The sequence below is a fragment of the Haemaphysalis longicornis genome, unplaced genomic scaffold (genome assembly GCF_048455015.1).
Source record: "Haemaphysalis longicornis isolate Haplotype H1 unplaced genomic scaffold, Haemaphysalis longicornis Haplotype H1 scaffold_4, whole genome shotgun sequence".
Lineage (NCBI taxonomy): Eukaryota > Metazoa > Arthropoda > Arachnida > Ixodida > Ixodidae > Haemaphysalis > Haemaphysalis longicornis.
The window spans coordinates 160,240,450-160,259,278 of NW_027526361.1; the positions used below are offsets into that span (position 1 = coordinate 160,240,450).

Genomic DNA, 18,829 nt, shown 5'->3' on the forward strand with positions numbered 1-18,829 from the left:
GCAAACTCGCATACCCAAATCGGGTAACAATCTGAAGCCAGGCTGGCCGTCTTCGGTAGAAGTGGACCAGCGGGATCGTGCGAACAGGCAAAGACAGGCAAATGACTTCAACAGAAGACACGCTGCTCGTGAACTTCGTCTGCTTCAGCCAGGTGAACATGTTTTGGTCCGAGATATCAAGAGTCCAGCTGTCGTCTTGAGCCCAGCGCAGCGTCCGCGCTCGTATGTGGTAGAGACACCCAAAGGGGTGCTGCAGCGCAACCACTGTCACCTTGTTCCTACTTCACCCTCACCAGCAGTGGCCACCAGGAGTGAGCAAGCGTCCCCTTCTGTGTCACATAGCGCGACACCACCAACTGTGCGGGAGCCCACTGGGCGTGTGTCACGTTTCGGTCGAACCATTCACGAGCCAAGAAGGCTGGACTTGTGAGGGGTCTGAAGGGGGGATGTAGTGTGTCGGTCTCGACTAGATGGCGCCACGGCGACCATCATCATCAGTGGACAAACTAGCACTCTAGGTGCGCTAATAAAGCAAGCTCCCCGCAGGGGCGGGTTATGTCCCTGCTGGAAGCATCGAGTGTGTGCGAGTCTCTCAGGGCTGCGTGCACTGCCGGGGTAGTCCCTCGGCGTACCTGCTCGGCCACCCTCAACACACACCAGAGCGGCCGACGATCTTCTTCAGGTTATGACTTACGCCGTGCACGTAGGGAATGACCGCTCTCTTCTTGTGCTCGTCTTGCGGGTATACCTCTTGGTATACCTCTTGGTATACCAAGAGGTATACCAAGTATACCTTGGTATCTTGGTATACCTCTTGTCCGTGTTTGCTCCGACAGCTAACGTCGCCAAGTGTTCGACGAAACTTCGTCTGGTCAGGGGTCATATTTGCGAGTATAAAATCGTGGTCACTGGCAAAGTCACAAGGAAAAAAATTGGCGTTTGAAAAAAATCAGAAAGAATGAAGGAGCATCAACGTGACGTTGCAAAAGAAAATCGAACGACGAATGCCCTAGCAGAGCACACCTGCGAGCAAAATCACCGCATCAGTTGGGACGACGCTGCTATCATAGCAAAAAAAAAAAAAAAAATTTGGCCTGCCGTCTTTTCTCCGAGTCACTGATCATCCAAACCAGACCCCGCACTGTCAACCGGACTGATGGCAACATGCCTGCAATCTACACGATGTCATTGCGCCACATCTTGCATATAAATTGACGACGGCCTCTTGCCCGCTTCATTTTGAACAAGGAACCCGTATGGGCTCCGAAACGTCAATTTTTTTTCCTTTTGACTTGGTCAGTGACCACGATTTTATATTCGCAAAAGCCGTGTAGTTGTGAAAAGAAGACATTAAGAAATAAAACAGTTAGCAGAAAGTTGTATTATAAAGCGGTCGTGAGAACATAACTTTCCTATATGCTCTTTTTAATTTCCTATGAAATGTTTTCAAGTTAAGAAAATTCTAATAAACGTGCGAGTCCGACGGAGCTCAGTATTCAATTTTTAGATAGTTTCATGCTTGTTTTTATGTAATATTCGGACATTTACGATTAGAATGCTTCCACCGTCTACTCAACTTTAGATCTAGAGCTTATTCTGGAAAGCGACTGCGAGAAGTTTTTTTTTGAAAAGGTATAAGATTCAGTTCCTGGAATCATGAGCGAAGAGGCGGTCAATGCAAAGAGCATTCCACAGATATCCCACGCGGAATACGCTCTTCGTCGACTCTTTGACGCTCGGTCGACTGTCTACGACGTCGGAAACACGCAGCCATTTGCGCACGGACGCCAAAGCGTCGAAATTGAGGTCGTCTAGTTGGAGAACACCGTCGTATCTCTTGTGGCAGACGAGCTCGCTCTTGACGACGCCGGACAACTGCCAGAAATCCCTCTTCAGACGCCCCTCGCTCTCGGCGAACTTTCGCTGCGCTTCCTCGGCGCCCACAGATCCAAGTTCCTGCGTTCTTGTCAGAAGAAGCGGGTGGCAGGACGCAGCTTCGAAACCCGTCGCACTGCGCTTGAGCTCAGAGCCGAGAACAAAGTGGGCGGCGCGTTCGACGAGGGACGAATTCCGACGGAGGAAGTTCTTGACGACCTGCCAGTATTTCTCGTTCTCCACGAATTCTCTGACTCGAATGGCCGTAAGGGTGTAGTTGTGCTCGAGCCGCTGCGACAGCTCCGACAAGAGCACGGCCGCGGTGCTGCTGCGCTCGCACCGCCACACGAGCTGGTGCAGCGTCGTACTTCGCTCGATCCACTCGCAAATGGCACGAATGTCTGCTGCGTCGGCGCGCCAGTTTTTGATTCCAAGCTTCTCCAGCGTCCTGTTTTTCGACAGGCCCCACACAATAACGCTAACAGCCTCTTCCGAAGTGTTCAGGCTCATGTGTATCTCCTTGAGAGCGACCGTCGAGGCCAGGTAATTCCCGAGGCAAGTTGCAGACTGCGAATCGACGACGTCCTCCGTCGGGTCGCCGTTCAGGTAAAGCACCGTAACGCTGTCGTGGGACGAGAGGGCAGCGCAGATAGTGCGCAAGTGCACCGAGTTCAGGTCGTGAAAATCGTGCTGGCAAATTGACGGGAAGTCCTTACATCGTTGAAAAGATTCAACAAAGCACGCAGGGTCTGACCAGCAGCTCTGGACCTTCACCTTGTCGACGGTATCCGTTTCTCGAAGCAGGTCGCAAAACTCCCCGGCAGATTGCCGGGAAACCTGTTCGAAGAACAACTCTCGAAACGATGCCCTCTCCTTGACAGCTCTGAGGAGCCGCAGCATTTCTTCATCGGCGAAATGATTGGTCTCGAAGGCCAGTCGGCGCAGCGAAGCACTGTTGGCGATGGCGTGAACGAACGGCTCAACACGCCACCAACGGCGCCACCTCACTATGGCGCCCTCCAGCAGCATTTGGCGGACGCCCGCTTTGGGATAAGAGACGGCCGGGGCCTCCCAGTAGCAGCAGGAGAACGCCACCTCTTGGAGGGCCGTGTTTGCGGCCACTGCGTTCGAGAAGCAGGTGGCGTCGACCAAGTTGAACCGGTACTGCTGGAGCCCGAGCTTCCGGAGAGTGCGGTTCTCTGCCAGACCCTCGAACAAAGCCTCCACGTCCGAAAAGGTCTCCTGGCTGTTGTCCACCACTGCGAGTTCAGTGAGCGCAGCACTTTTAGCGAGGGACTCGTAGAACGCGGTTCTGTTGTCGCCCTTTGAAGGCGCGTCGACTGTCAGGTGGCTGATGGTCGAGTTCCCCCGGAGGGCCTCCACGACGGCCTCGCCGTCCAGGAGTTTGGGTATGCCAGTCAGCCTGAGCGTCTTCAACGTCGTCGTGTTTTCAATGAGCTCTGCTACGTACTTCTGCAGCGTTGTTGCATCGCCCGTGAGCTCAAAATCGTCGCACTCGAGTACTTGGAGCCCGGGGCACTTCCGAAGTGCGACAAAAAGATCTACAGCCACGCCGACCTCTAGCTCGTGGTCACTGAGCTTTATTGCCGTCAGGGACGGGCTCAGTGGCAGGGCTTCGAAGATAAGCTGCGGATAGAAGCGCAGGAGGTGGCAGTCGGCGTCCACGGTGTCGACGCACCAGTGCTCAGCGAGAAGCCAGTGGAGCAACACGACGGCTCGCTGGACCTCTTGGTGCTTGTTCGGGGGCACGTTGGCGGTTGGGAGCGGCATTACGTTTAGCCGGCCCGGCTTGACTTCCCTGAGCTCGAGCTTGGCGAACCAGAGGAGCTCGTTCCAGAAGCTCAACTCTGCGAATATCTGACAGGTTTGGCCAGCTCCACCGTCACTGCGACGATCTGTGCAGGAAAGCGGAAAAGTGATACGGTTGGCGCCGAACCCGGTTTCAGGAGTCCTTAGCTGGCGAACCAAGGTGGAGACGGCAGGGAGCTGGGGGCATATGTGCCTCAAGTGGATGGCATAATGGCGCAACATGCTCTTTCGTGATGCCATGGAGCTGTAAGGGAGTACAAATGAGACATGAGGGACTGGGATTTGACAATCGCGACTCACAAAACAGCGCGATGGAAGCTGTTCGGATGCAGTAGAGAGGGCCACAGTGTTTTCGATAACCGTTTGTTGTAGCAGCCATTGTAGAGACGTTGTATGTGTAGCTAGCTGTAAAAGCGCAGCAACTTACAAATTAAAACAACGAGGTTGGGCGGTGACTATAGTGAGCCGAGAAAAGTGCACTCAGCTCATCGTGCACAAGCGTCGAAGATACAGTAAAAAAAGTGACGTGCTATGCCGCGAAGGGTTTTTTGTATGCTTTTGTCTACGGACGGCGGACACGGTTAATCCAATAGGGTTATGGGTTGTGGTCTCTACCTCACCGTATGCACAACCGATGCATTACACGAGGCATGCACTCATGCGCACTGCGAGGAACCACCGTGGAATCGAGCACGCTCACGAGACAGACGCCAACTCAACACCGCCTCTGTTGGGCGCGTGCAGTAGGGGCCGACGAAGGAATATGCCCAGGGTACGGAGGGAAGACGCTTATTTTACGCCAACGTCCAAATGACATGGTTTCATGTACGTATACTGTCGGCCACAAAATAAACTGCACCAAGGGAACGCTGCGCGATAACCATCGGCGCGACGCCTGCTGTCCAGATAGCTGAGGACTCATGCGTGCTCCAGTCAGGTCAACGCGCGTCAGTTTTCTCGATCTCGGCCGCAGCGCTTCGTTTCTCTCCTGTGTGGCACCTGGCGGCGCCGTGCGTGGTGCTCCGAGCGAGCGGCACAATCGGGCAGCGGCCGACGGCGCTCCTTATGTTGTCCGGCACTCTTTTTATTTTCAGCTTACTGATTGTATAAAAAATGGCATTCAGGCAAGTCTGCGATAAAGAACCAGTGCTGGTTGTTATGTGACGAACGTGCAGTTGATATAGCACTCAAAACAACCGCGGTGGTTTATTCGCTTCCTAAAAGAATATAGGCGACACAGCGAGTGATTTACTACAAGCCGACTAGGTGTGTGCAAAGTTGCCTTCGTTGTAGATTGCCTCACGAATGCGTCGGGTAAGCGACTCGTAAAGAGAGTGTGATTTTTGGACGGCAGAGAAGGCGTTCCCATTACTCCACAGAGATTCCAGAACTCGTCAGCAGTGCATTTTCCTTATTCCCCAGACATAATCGATGGGGTTCAGCTCTGCCCCGCACGGAGGCCACCGCCTGGCGCACCGCGTGGTCCTCCAGGAGAGCGGTCACTGCTCGTGCTGCGTGGACAGGGCTTGAAAAGGCTGAAGCACCTCATGGCTTTTCATTGGCACTTTACTTATTCTCAACATAACTGTGTATTTTGTTCTGTTTTTTTTCCAAGCGAAATAACCGCCGCGGTTGCTTTCAGAGCTTGATGTCAACAGCACGCTCGTCACATAACGAGGCTGGAGTCAGCGTACTGCTGCTGCGCCCAAATATCGCATTAGGGAGTATCGTAATCACCAGCCAATTTTTCTGTTTCGTTGTTTTTCATTTCTCGTAAATTTGGTTTGATTTGGGTTTGCAACACATTGTAGTCACTCTCGGCCGACTTTTTCTTCCAGGAGCGATGGATATCCCAGTTCGAATTAGCCGTTCTGCATACCACCCCGTTCGCATTATCGGGAGTTTTCCCCCATTGAAATATACAGGGCTGTGCCGGGACCAGGGCGTTAGTTCGAAATAACCGCAAGTTCGAATTAAAGAGCTTTCACTGTATCATTTAATGGATATTTGATCACTGTATCCCTGACCCCTCCGCGAAAATAAAAACTCTACGCCTATGTAACCAGCACTCAGTCGTGTGTAAATCTTTATCGCAGACTTGCTTGAACTCCAGTTTCCTTTACGCTCACTGAGATGTCCGTAAAAAGAGGAGCGCCGGACACATATCGCAACGATGCGTGACGGCAGCGTTGCGCGCATGCCACGCGCTTCGGCCGCTGCCTCAAATCCTGCCGCTCGCTCGGAGCACCACGCAGTGCGCCGCTGGGTGCCGCATTCGAGAGAAACGAAGCACTGCGGCCGAGATCTAACCATAGAGTTTCTTACAGTATACACCAGAAAGGAATCTGGCGCTAGCGCCTATGCGGCTCACATCAAGGTCGTCATTCCCACCCTTTTTCCCATAACCCATCCCGATGTCCAAGTTCCCGTTCCCAGCAACCCACCCTATCCGGCTTTTTCCTAGGGGGGACAAGAGGGGTCCCCCCGGGCTCGTCCCCCTGGCGGTGGGTCGCAAGAAAGTCTTTCCCGTTAATTTCTCTCCACCTTCGTGTGGACAAAATTCTCTTTGCCGGTTGGCCTGTTTTTGTACTGTTGCAATTGGGTATAACCGGTTGTACTTCGTGTGGTACCGGGGAGCTATTGAAAGCTCCATTTACTCGATGTGTCGTCATGGACCGCCATTATACATCGCGCTCGCCTTAGTTTCATCATTGGCTTGGATTGAAACGTTTTAGTGACCGCAAATTTAAACAAAGTGCCACAAAAACGCGAAGAATAGTGTGCAATTATGTAAGTGGAAAATAAAAACATGCTGTTTTAAAACTAAGAAAAAAAGAAGTAAAGCGTATTTTTGCCGGAACGGTTGTGCCTGCTATTCCGCAGGCCAAGGTTGTAGTTACGAACAATGTTATGATTTGGGGGGTAACTCATTAGAGACTGTGATTTTATTAATTTTACCATTATTTCAAAATATAAGTTGTTTGAAGAGTTTCAAAAGTTGTTTGAGCGTGCCTATGAAAACGTTGCCTTCTTGGTGAAGCGGTTCACCGCGACCGCCAGCTAGTTTAACAAGAAAAATAAAAACGTAGCGTTAAACAGTCGTGGAAGATGACAAGATAGGACGCATACAAGCGTCCTGTATCTACCGTATCTTGTCTTCGTCGAAGTACGTTTTGTTTCTTCTTTTCGTCGGCTACAAATTTTGCGGCGGCATATTACCCGCTCAGTCGTACGTCCTTCGACTGCGGCATGAGCAACGTCAAGTGCGATCACGCATTGCCTGCTGTTTCACCGAACACGGCTACCACAGAAACGGGAGGATTTCGGCTTCCTTGTAGCTCGTAAATGTGTTAATGCGTAGTGAAGAAAGCAAATCCTCAAAACCGCTTAAGAATCCAATTGGCATGCCAAGTCCAAGCCAAAAAAGGGGTCTTCCCATGAACTCCCACGACAACATGGCTTACGAGGCGCAGTTTCCTCTCTAGTATACTTACTAAGAAACTCAATGGATCGAGCAAATTGACATGCACTGACGAGACTAGAATGCGCATGCGCCCTCAGCTATCTCGACAGCAGGCGCTCTGCCGGAAGGCATCGCGCCGATGGCTGTCGCGCACCTCTCCCTTGGCCCGATTTATTTTGTGGCCGGCAGTACATCCTTGAGGTGAAAGGGGCGATAAAGCGCCACGCGCAAGTGTGCCCGTCGTCGGCGCGCAGATTCAGTGGGCTCTTCGGTAAGGGCCACGGAGCAAGAATAAAATAGAAGGGGAAACTGATCTTCCTGGTGGAGCCTGATAACATCACAAGCACTTGGAGAACGTCAAGCTTCCGGCATCTGGCGGCAAGCGAAGGAATTGCGCGGTCATCGCCACGGCCAGCGCGCGTTCTGTTCGCGCTCGCCCAATCCAACCCGGCCGAGGCATCGCGTCGGCATTTCGCCGGGCCGCCGAAAAATTCCGTGGCCGAAGCGAGAGTGTGCGCGCTCTTCTGCGCTTCCATTGGATGAAGAGCCCGCCTTCGCGATTAGTTTTCTGTCAAATTTAAACCGGCCGGTACGAGCCAATAAAAGGGGCATTTTATTTTAAGCGTAAGCAATCTTGCGCGAGCACCAAGCCCAAAATACAAACATGTAAACCCCCAAAAAATGTAAAACCTGTAAACGCACGGCCTTATCTCGCGTGCGATGCGCTCGAAGCGAGTTGAGTGCCGGTCCGAGATAAACGCGCGTTCCGTCCCCGCGTCGCGCTGCAGCTCGGGCGAATAGCGATTCACGCCTTGTGGCGAATGCTGCAAACAACAGTACTGCTTTTAATACATTCAACCAGGTGCCTCTGTCAAATTGTTCGCCGCCGCAGCTGCGGAGCTCCGTAGGTCGCCGTAGTTATCATTGTGACATTATCTGGTCGCTCGATCGCGCCGGCCGCAATGGGCGTCTCCTCTCCTATATATTCTTGCTCCGTGGTCAGGGCAGAATCGGGGGCGCGGAACACCGTTGTGGCTCGCAGAAGTGATAGGGACGCGGTCCGCACGGCGTGATCGTCGACTGTAAGGTACGGCCGTAATATGTAAGCGCAGGGATAACAGGAGCAGCCGGGCCGGCATACGGAAGGCCTGGCGAGCTTTCGCCGGCGCAACAGCCGATGGTAGAGAAAGCATCCCCAGAGTCCATCAATGGCATACCTTCGGCGTCCTGCTGACCGTCTCCCTGAGCGTCCTGGTTCGGGTTCGTTCAAACTTGGCCAGTGAGGTGAGGCTAGCCCCAATAATAGGGCGGAGCGATTGCTGCGTGACACTGCTTCATCGCCGCAATGGTCGCTACGGCTAGGGTCCCTAGAAAATGTGCTAGTCTGCCGTCCGCGTGCTTTCTCTATGGGAAGGCGTGTCCGCGCCGCTGATGCACGCACAGCGCTGCGCAGAGGGCGCTGCGAGCAATCGGAGCGCCCGAGCGGCCGGAGCAAGAGCGGCCGCAGGCCGGCCTGTGCCGCGGAACGCGAGCGCGCATCGGGGTTTGTCGGCCACTTAGAGCGGTGAAATGGAATGGTACGAGGTACATCAGCTCACAATTGAAGGTACGATAGTACTATAAGACCTTTTAGTTTCACGCCCCGAGTTTTTCGCGAATTGGGCTACGGAGCCTCTTTGCGGCCGTTGAATTTCGCGAGTGAGACCGAAGGATGAAACCGCAGCAACCAGCGTAGCCGTTTCACTACCACCGCTTGGAAGATTATTAAAGTAAAGCTTTCTATGTCTCACTGATGGCCTATGTCGCCTCGAAAAAGCACTGCGGGAAAGCCAACTGTCTCTGACGACGGTGATGTTTGTGAGTAAAGTGAGAGGGGAAAAAAAAAACGCTTCCCGTGATCAGAATCGAAGCTGGCTCCATCGCGTTTTGAAGCCGACGTCTATCTCAATGCGCAATTCCAACATGGTCAAAGCAATTTGGATTTGGAGAGGAGTGCATGGACGTGCACATGTAATTAGTCAGAAAAATTATCCACTCCTCCACTCCGCAACGATGGTTGAACACGAAGCTTTCTTCGCGTGAAATCAAACGGCAAAGGGTCGATTTCAAATCCGGCGCGATCATAAGTCCAAAATGCGTGCGAGTCAAAGTGAAAGCTCAATGAGTCAAAGTCAAAACTCAGACGACAAGGAAGCGCTCACAAGAAAGCTTCGCGTTCAACCACCAATGTTCAGACAGTGAGATCCCGTTCAAAAAGAACTCCCTGCGGCACCAGAAGTTTGTTCCACATCGAAACTACCGGGTCATTCCCGAACGTCATTGACCGTGACAAGCACGCAGCCGGCTGGTAGGCTGACAAGAAGAAAAGCGAAAGCTTGAGTAAAATGTTGTGCCAGCAAAAACTTGTTCCTATATACTTTGGGCAGAGTGCGGGGGGAGGGGGGATAAAGCAAGGTATATAGGGTCATGACAGTATAAATAAACCTCAATATTTTTACTCCTTGGTTTCAAACAGCCACGATTATATGATTGGCCATAACACAAATATTCTCCCGTTTTGCTTTCCCCGCGTGCGTCTCGCAATTCTCTCCGAGTGTGTGGGTGATCAAAAAGAACCTCTGTAATGACTTGCAAGCGAAGTTACTGATTTGCAGCCGGGTTTTATTAAAAATCAGTTTCACGTACCCAATGCTGGCGAATGTTTCAAATCGTGGTATTCACGAAAATTACAGGCACGCAGGAGAGGTTTGATAGTACCCAAATTTTTGAACATTTCGAGGTAAGCGGAGTGTTGGGTTAAGCGAAATGCGAAAAATGTATGGCCAGATCACTGGAATAAGAGCTAGTGCTGGTAACAAACGCTCCAATGCACAGGGACGCTTCCGGAATACAGGCAAAAATAATTTGCAGAAAAAACAATTTTTTTAGGTATTGCGGAAAAAGAACTGCGTGATGCTCGCCTGTTTCGCGTTCGCATCTGGTCCCAAAAAAGTGTTCTCGAGCTTCTCAATGCAACTGTTGGTCGCCAACGCTATATTCTATCTTTGCTGTGAAGCAGGCAAAGCATATGTTTTTCTTGTTCCTGCTGTTTTTGGGGCTTTTTGAGACACGTCGTCGTCCACATGATCAGGAGCGTCTTCCCCAGCTATATCAACGATGTAGGCGCCGGACAGCACTCCGCTAACGGGACATCGGCCGCGCACAGTGCGTACCCCGTGCAAAGTTGCCGTTCGCGACGGTGTTCGGCGCGTAATGGGAGCTAAGCTTTAACCGAGAGCTTATCAGCTGCCTGCAGCGGATGTTGCATTGCGTCCTATTGTCAACATTTCGAGATATCCGTGATGCCCGAAAAGACGTTTCGAGACAAAGGGTGGAAAATGTCGCCTATGGCAGGTATATGCACGGCAAAAAAAGGTTTCGACTTAACCGATATTTCGAGATATCCGAGTTCGAGTTATGGAGAAATCACTGTATCTGATGACTGAAGGTGATAAAACTTCGTATGCATGTGCACACGTCTTGTTTTTTTATCCGGCATTTACATTTAACAGATTCCCAGCTGACTGGACGTAACTGAGGGGGCCGCGAAGACGTGCGCTTAAGGGCCTCCAGATCAACGATGCGAAAGGTCAGGAGGCACCGGTTCGAGCTGGCTTTATTTACATACACGTACAGGGGACAACATCTTGGGAAACTTGCAAAAAAAGACGGTTCCAAAGAGCCATAGAAAAAAGCGGAGCGCCGCCACACACACCACACACATTTTCACGCGCTGACTAATCCTTCAGTTAAAAACGGGGGAGGGGGGGGGGTAATCACAAAGAACGGTTGTTTGCTAGCTGAAGGGCATGATATTTCCAAGCTGGAAAACGATGCCTTGCCGGCAGTGTTCGCGAAGCCCCCGAGTATGTGTCGAAATCGGTTCGACACATACTCGGGGGCTAGCAGCATAGCGACACGATTCCGCGGTTTTTACAAGGCTCGATCCTTCATAATACGCGAAAACGTACTCCTGTCACTTCCCGCTCCGGTTAAAACACTTCGTACTGGTAAGAACCAACTTATTTGGCTAATCTGGTTTGTCGACAGAAACGGATGGGGTTCGAAAAGGGGCAGTTAAAATGGGCTGGACCCGCCCAGAAATAGGGCAGAACTACGAAGGCAGCAGCGGCACGGCAGAGTGCCGTCCGCCGCTGCCCATCGCGCCGGCCGGCCACCGCGCTCCGATTGACTGCAGCGCCGCCGCTGCATGCATCACGGAGGAGCCCCCTTCGCGGCCGGCGGACGGCAGACTAGCACATTTTCTAGGGACCCTACTACGGCCTTCAGCTCAGGCAGCAGGTCGAAAATAGTGGCGCCGAGGCGAGCCGGTCTTTTGGATGAGCGCCGCGCGACGGTACAAACCGAGCAATCGCGCAATGGCAACGGGCGCCAGTGTCTCCGCGGGGTATCAGTTTCGCGCCTAGGAAAAGGTGAGAACATTTCTTCGGGAAATTCTTGATCATCTCGGAGGCCCGTTGATGTACCAAACCAACTAAACCTCTCCCCTTTGCACCGCATATGTGATGCTTAACAATGCCTGCAAAGTAATTTCAGGATTTGTGTTGTGTTGTGTAATGTAGTTCTGTTCATGCCACCAGGTGGCGCACGATACTAAGGTGGCCAATTTCCAATATCATCATCAGTAACAGCAGCCCGGTTATAAATAGCATGTAACAAAAATAAAGGCTCTCTTTTCCGTGGGTACGAGGTAGCGTCTGCATCTATCTGCGTCGTATGGTGACTCGGTGGGTGGCGGATACAACTTAATGGCGACGAGGTAACCCTTTTCGGCTGCGGGCGGAACGCCACGTCACTACTCAAGGACGGCATACTGCAATCTTCTTCAATGGCTCCTACCTTCGTTGGTGAGCAGACTTCTGGATATCGCCAGAGTCCTTCAATGCTTTACTGGTCACGAAACTGCTCCGTAACTCAATGGGAGAGCTTCATATGCTGCATTTGGCCGCCGCGCGGTGGCGTCACCCTCTCACTGAGGTCACTCCTCGGGCGGCGTTGCGCTGGCTCGAACGGCGGAGCCGCGGCGAGTTGTGTTTGTTTTGTGCGGGGAAAAAAAATATAACGTGCATATCGCGCTCTTGTGATGCGACTTAAGTAGTGCAACGACGATGCCCAACATGTGTTGCGTCCCGGGATCTCGTTCCTTGTACAACGATACCACAGAAAATGTTTCCTTGTTCTGTTGACGGAGCGACAGGCAGCTGTGTGAGAAATGGAGGGGTGCCTTTCCAAGGCAAGCAACGGGAGATTTCAGCTTCGATTATAAGTGTGCGACAGTGTGTGGAAATGCACTGTGTGTGAGAATGGAAAAAGCAATGTACCCTTTTGAGAGCATCGTGGGCCTAGAATTGTACAAGGCTAACTTAAAGCCGGATTTTTGTCATATCAGTCAGGTTGTAGCGGTGCTTCATTACCTGCTTGCAAGCTTGTATTACCTTGCGCTCAGGCTCGCGTGGAAAAAAGCTTTGGGACATCCTTGTGCTTTTACTTTTCATATTTTCGCGAATTATCCCTTAGGGTTCGTTTTGTTTGTTTTGTAACCACGCGTGGCCGATTCCGGTTTCTTATCTGGCGTTTCAACCGGAGCGCCCGTTTGCTCTTTTTGTCGTACTTCCCATCGGGCAATATTGTTGGATATGGAAAGGGTGCCACCTTGTCGCTAACTTGATTTTTTGTTTCTTCGACAATGTTCTCGATCCTATTTCCATGGATCTGAAATTAATAACGTTCCAAGAGTAATGAATGCATAGCAAACGCCGCACAACTCACTTTATCGACGTTCATCTGTTAACGTCACACTGCGGACTGCTTCTTAGACGTTTGTGTTTCATTCTAGTCTTTTGTAGTGCAGGAGATCGCTAGCTGGCTGCGTTCAGAAAAGCTTTGCTTCGTTCTTGCTTACGCGGAAACATTGTTTCCTCCGTGTGCTGCACATCGCAGCGCGAAAAAATAAATTTTTGTACGCTGGACCACGCTCTTTTTCCTCCCTTCGTAACATAGACATTTTTTGTTGCGTGTGGTAAAATCAGTTTCATTGTTGTTTTTTCGCTTCCTGTTTTTGCAAGGATTGCAAAGCGTGGAAGCAGAAAGACACACGGAGTAACATACAGGGTGTTTCAGCGAACACTTTCAAAAATTCTTAAAAATAGGCTCTTCGAGAAAAAAAGAAACCCTCTTCAGAAGGAGACTGCTAGCTGCGGCGGACGCCAGGTAGTATGAAGGGCGTGCACATTAGTTAGGTGGGTAATTAAGCTCTACTAATTAACTTCTTAATTAGCGGAATTTGGTGGCTATAGTAAATGGTGATTTTGTAGCCCCGGAGAAGACGTTTTCACATCATATTTTAAAACAACGAAAAAGTCGGTGTTTAAAGCCCTGTAGCACGAGGAAACCTGTCGTCGTTTTTAGCTCAAAAACGAAACTCGGCGTTTGAGGAGCGCTGGAAGTCTTGAGCGAACGCAACGTCCGCTGGTGACGTGTTTCAATTAATGTGGCGGCCAATTCGAAATGTAAGTGCAATTTTCCCTAGCTAGGAAGCCTCAGCATGCGGCCACAGCCGCGAAAGCCTTCCTCACCCAGCAAACAAACCTTTCCTTTGTCTGATGCGCTTTCTAACACGCAGCGATTATGAACAAACAGCAGATAAACCTGACGAAAAAAAAAAATGAACGGATGGTGACGTTTCACATTTTGCACGACTGGTAGCCACTTCAGATGTGGACAAGACAATAAAAAAAGAAAAACAAAACTGTTGCCAACGCCCACTAGGGCTCCTGAAACGGGCGACCGCGCAGTGAGCGATATGGCTAGCTTTTTTCTTGCGCCTACCAACGAAAGAAAAGATAACGCTAGCCGTGGTATAAGGTTATCGTTGATCATTGAAAAAATACAGGAGGCGATGGCGTTGATATAATCTGATTCCCTAGCGTGGGGAATCACCAGAGCCTTCTTGAATTTGGCGACACAGTCACTGCAACACGTCATCGGCGGATGTTGCGTTTTCACTACACTTCTGGCGCGCCATGTGCGCTGCGTTTCGGTTTCATGCGTAAAAATACTTGATTTTTGCGGGCTGCAGGGCTCTACAGAGCGTCTTTTTCGTTGCTTTAAAAACTGATCGGTTATCGTCTTCTCCGTTGCTACAAACTCGCCATTGGCAATAACCGCCAAACTCCGCTAATTAAAAAGGTAATTAGAAAATTTTAGTTAATTAACTATGTAATTCGCATGTTTCTCATAACTGCTGACGTCCGCCGAACCAGACAGCTTGTTTCTTAAGAGAATTCCTTTTTTTCTTGAAAAGCCTACATTCAGGAATTTTTGAAAGTGTTCACTGAAACACCCTGTATATCTCTTCGTGTTTTGATCCTTCGCGTTTCTGCAGCGTTTTTAGATGTTCTCAAGTATGTACCCACTCATCGAAACGACAATACTATTGGGCTATCTCTTTTAGCGTTCTGTGCATTACAGAGCAATCAACGGATTCATTAAGCGTAGTCTGAACGACGCGTACTTGGTTTCTTTCAGTTTTTTATTGTACTATCGATAGGCCCGCAGCAGTCCGTCACTACACAGCTATTGTATGTGTGGTATTTACAACTTTGCTTTAAGAAAAGAAGCAATATATATTTAAAAATCCGTAAACACGACGGCGCAGCGCTTGTTCCAGAGCACACAGAAGCCGTTGCCGTTCGCGGCCGAAGTCTACGGTAACTTACTTCGAAAAATAAAACGCCATTGAAGGCAGGTGATAAACACAATTACTGGACTATTCATCGCTAACTACTACGAAAAAAAACACACTTAATCAGCGCGCAGACACCAAAAGCAGCGAGCGTTTGCACGCCAAGAGCTGGCAAATACGCCGCACGCGCGGCGGCTGGATGACCTTCGTGCGGCGGTGGCGCCTGTAGTGGCGCGCGCGGTCCCTATATGAAGCGAGCGCCGAAGTTTCGTGACCAGTAAAGCATTGAAGGACTCTGATATCGCCCATGAATCACACCCAGGCATCACGCGTACAAAGCAACGACTCCGAGAAAAATACTGGTGGCCTGGAATGAACAAGCACGTCGAACAGCTGATCAAGTCTTATGCCGTTTGTCAGTCTGTTGACAAATCAGCAAAGCCAGTTGTGCCACTAATGCAGCCGGTACCATTTCCTTCAGCACCGTGGGAGAAGATAGGCATCGACATCGTTGGCCCTTTCGCGAGGGCTCCTCAGGATTGTCGTTTTGCCATAACTTTAGTAGACTTAGTAGTAGTAGTAGTAGTAGTGGCCAGAAGTAGGGTTCACATCCAACGTCACTTCAGCGACGACCATGTCCTTTTTGCGGAGTATATTTAGCCGTGAAGGCTATCCGAAGGAGATAGTGAGTGACCATGGGCCACAATTTACATCCGTCGAGTTTGAAGAATTCTTGCGCAATAGAGGTATCCACCACACATTCTCGGCAGTCTATCATCCACAGTCAAATGGACAAGTGGAACGGTTTAATCGTGTGTTGAAGGACTACGTTCAGGTGTGTCTGGAGGAACACCGCCCACTAAAGGAGGCTGTCACAGAGTACCTTGGGATCTACCGCTGCACCCCGCATGCAACTACGGGTCAGAAACCTGCCGTCACCCAAGGACCAGACTTGATCTCGCTGCAGGACCGACTGGAAGTGTTCCTGAGGTCGAAGGCGTGGAGCTTCAAGCCGTCAAGCAAAGGGTAACTCGGAAACAGCTTGCAAGCAAGCACTATACGGATCGACGTCGTGCAGCCAAACATTCGTCATTGAGCGCAGGACAAGCAGTTCGGATTAAGCTACCGGGACATGTGCCAAAGGGTTCCCCATCGTATTCACCTCCTTTCACCGTGGTTCGGCGCCAACACGAGGACACGTACGAGCTGAGCGACGGTCGCGTTTGGAATCATGAGCGGCTGATTCCATACACTGCAGCCTGAAATCCTGCGACAGAGGCAACCTGCGTTTCCCCTGGGACTCCCGGCTCCACCGCAGCACAGCCCCGAGTGCCCAGATGTTCCAGCCACTTACTACCCCGGCCAGCACCGACAGAACGGCAGTTCCAACTTCAACTGCAAGTACTGGTGTGCCGAGTGTTGATGTCACGGACATGAGTGTACCAAGGAACGTGTCGGGAGGGACTGAGACAAGTGCTGAAAGTGAGGCTCCACGGCGATCCACCAGAGATCGACGCAAGCCTGCGTGGCTGGCTGAATATGACTTATGAGACGATGCAGTGGCTGTGCGTGCACCTTTTTGGGAGGAGGGGATGTTGTGTTGTGTGACGGTTTGCTGCCCCTTTTTTTGGGAGGAGGGGATTTCGTGTTGTGTAATGTAGTTCTGTTCATGCCACCAGGTGGCGCACGATACTAAGGTGGCCAATTTCCAATATCATCATCAGTAACCGCAGCCCGGTTATAAATAGCATGTAACAAGAATAAAGGCTCTCTTTTCCGTGGGTACGAGGTAGCGTCTGCATCTTTCTGCCACGTGACTCGGTGGGCGGCGGATACAACAGTTTGTCCTAGCCATTACCTCAAGCGGGTAAAATCTATTTCGGCCTATCTGCATGTTTTTACAGGTTACTCATTAAGCGTTGCTATACTGGGCCACCCGGATACCGCCAGGCACAACCGTTTGACCTACATACGCGCCGGGATGAGGACGAGGCAGTGAGCAGCGGGAAACTCACCTGAGACGGCTCTCTTGCGCGTTCCCTCGGTAGGCGTTGGTGCCAATTGTGGCGATGACACGCGAATCGGCGGTGGCGGTGGTGGCACCAGAGCGATGGCTCATACCCACTCGGGGGGATTGGCCAGGAAACTTCGTTAGCGCAGGGGAAGAAGCCTTGTACCGCTACCCACTACGCCAAGAAGAGAGAGCTCTATACGAAGGGGGAACCATATCGAGATGCAAGAGGATAAAATGTGAGGCGAGCTACACGAGGGTAAATGAAATGCACAAAACCAAGTAATGAAAAGTAACGCACGCAAAGTTATCATGTAAAAAGAAGAGGGAAGAAAAAGTGGAAAACATGGAGATGGGAAACATGGGAAGTGGGAAGATGGAGATGGGAAGTGGGAAACATGGAGAAACATGAAGCGGGAAACACTTGGTAGCAGCAGTTGCGGCAACAAGGACGGCGTGCTAAGTGCTCTCTGCTGTACCCGCAGGTAGCCTGGTTGCCGAACCAACACCTCTGTGGATCCCGCTTCATCACCCGCCACCGTGGTCAAATCCACGTGCGCCTGCGCCCGTGCTCCGCACGTGTGCGTCAAGCGTTGGCCCCATTGAAACCCTGCTGCGTCTGCGCCGCCTGCTGTCGTCATCAGCGTGGGTCTCAAAAGGAGCTTCCAAGGCACTGCCAGCGTCACTTGGTAGCAGCAGTTGCGGCAACAAGGACGGCGTGCTAAGTGCTCTCTGCTGTACCCGCAGGTAGCCTGGTTGCCGAACCAACACCTCTGTGGATCCCGCTTCATCACCCGCCACCGTGGTCAAATCCACGTGCGCCTGCGCCCGTGCTCCGCACGTGTGCGTCAAGCGTTGGCCCCATTGAAACCCTGCTGCGTCTGCGCCGCCTGCTGTCGTCATCACCGTGGGTCTCAAAAGGAGCTTCCAAGGCACTGCCAGCGTCACTTGGTAGCAGCAGTTGCGGCAACAAGGACGGCGTGCTAAGTGCTCTCTGCTGTACCCGCAGGTAGCCTGGTTGCCGAACCAACACCTCTGTGGACCCCGCTTCATCACCCGCCACCGTGGTCAAATCCACGTGCGCCTGCGCCCGTGCTCCGCACGTGTGCGTCAAGCGTTGGCCCCATTGAAACCCTGCTGCGTCTGCGCCGCCTGCTGTCGTCATCAGCGTGGGTCTCAAAAGGAGCTTCCAAGGCACTGCCAGCGTCACTTGGTAGCAGCAGTTGCGGCAACAAGGACGGCGTGCTAAGTGCTCTCTGCTGTACCCGCAGGTAGCCTGGTTGCCGAACCAACACCTCTGTGGATCCCGCTTCATCACCCGCCACCGTGGTCAAATCCACGTGCGCCTGCGCCCGTGCTCCGCACGTGTGCGTCAAGCGTTGGCCCCATTGAAACCCTGCTGCGTCTGCGCCGCCTGCTGTCGTCATCAGCGTGGGTCTCAAAAGGAGCTTCCAAGGCACTGCCAGCGTCACTTGGTAGCAGCAGTTGCGGCAACAAGGACGGCGTGCTAAGTGCTCTCTGCTGTACCCGCAGGTAGCCTGGTTGCCGAACCAACACCTCTGTGGATCCCGCTTCATCACCCGCCACCGTGGTCAAATCCACGTGCGCCTGCGCCCGTGCTCCGCACGTGTGCGTCAAGCGTTGGCCCCATTGAAACCCTGCTGCGTCTGCGCCGCCTGCTGTCGTCATCAGCGTGGGTCTCAAAAGGAGCTTCCAAGGCACTGCCAGCGTCACTTGGTAGCAGCAGTTGCGGCAACAAGGACGGCGTGCTAAGTGCTCTCTGCTGTACCCGCAGGTAGCCTGGTTGCCGGACCAACACCTCTATGGATCCCGCTTCATCACCCGCCACCGTGGTCAAATCCACGTGCGCCTGCGCCCATGCTCCGCACGTGTGCGTCAAGCGTTG

At 51.9% G+C, this 18,829-nt stretch overlaps 1 protein-coding gene across 1 annotated transcript; it reads right to left on the reverse strand.

Moving 5' to 3' along the window:
* Nucleotides 1–1,518: 1,518 nt before the first annotated feature.
* Nucleotides 1,519–4,040, reverse strand: LOC144179476 (uncharacterized). Its single transcript, XM_077707851.1, has one exon. It carries the CDS (start codon nucleotides 3,943–3,945, stop codon nucleotides 1,642–1,644), a length of 2,304 nt encoding a protein of 767 aa, XP_077563977.1. The 5' UTR covers nucleotides 3,946–4,040; the 3' UTR covers nucleotides 1,519–1,641.
* Between the last annotated feature and the right edge of the window lie 14,789 nt (nucleotides 4,041–18,829).

What these genes read in the sequence shown, in the direction of transcription:
- LOC144179476 (XM_077707851.1), bottom strand. Translation starts at nt 3,945, where the DNA reads ATGGCATCACGAAAGAGCATGTTGCGCCATTATGCCATCCACTTGAGG.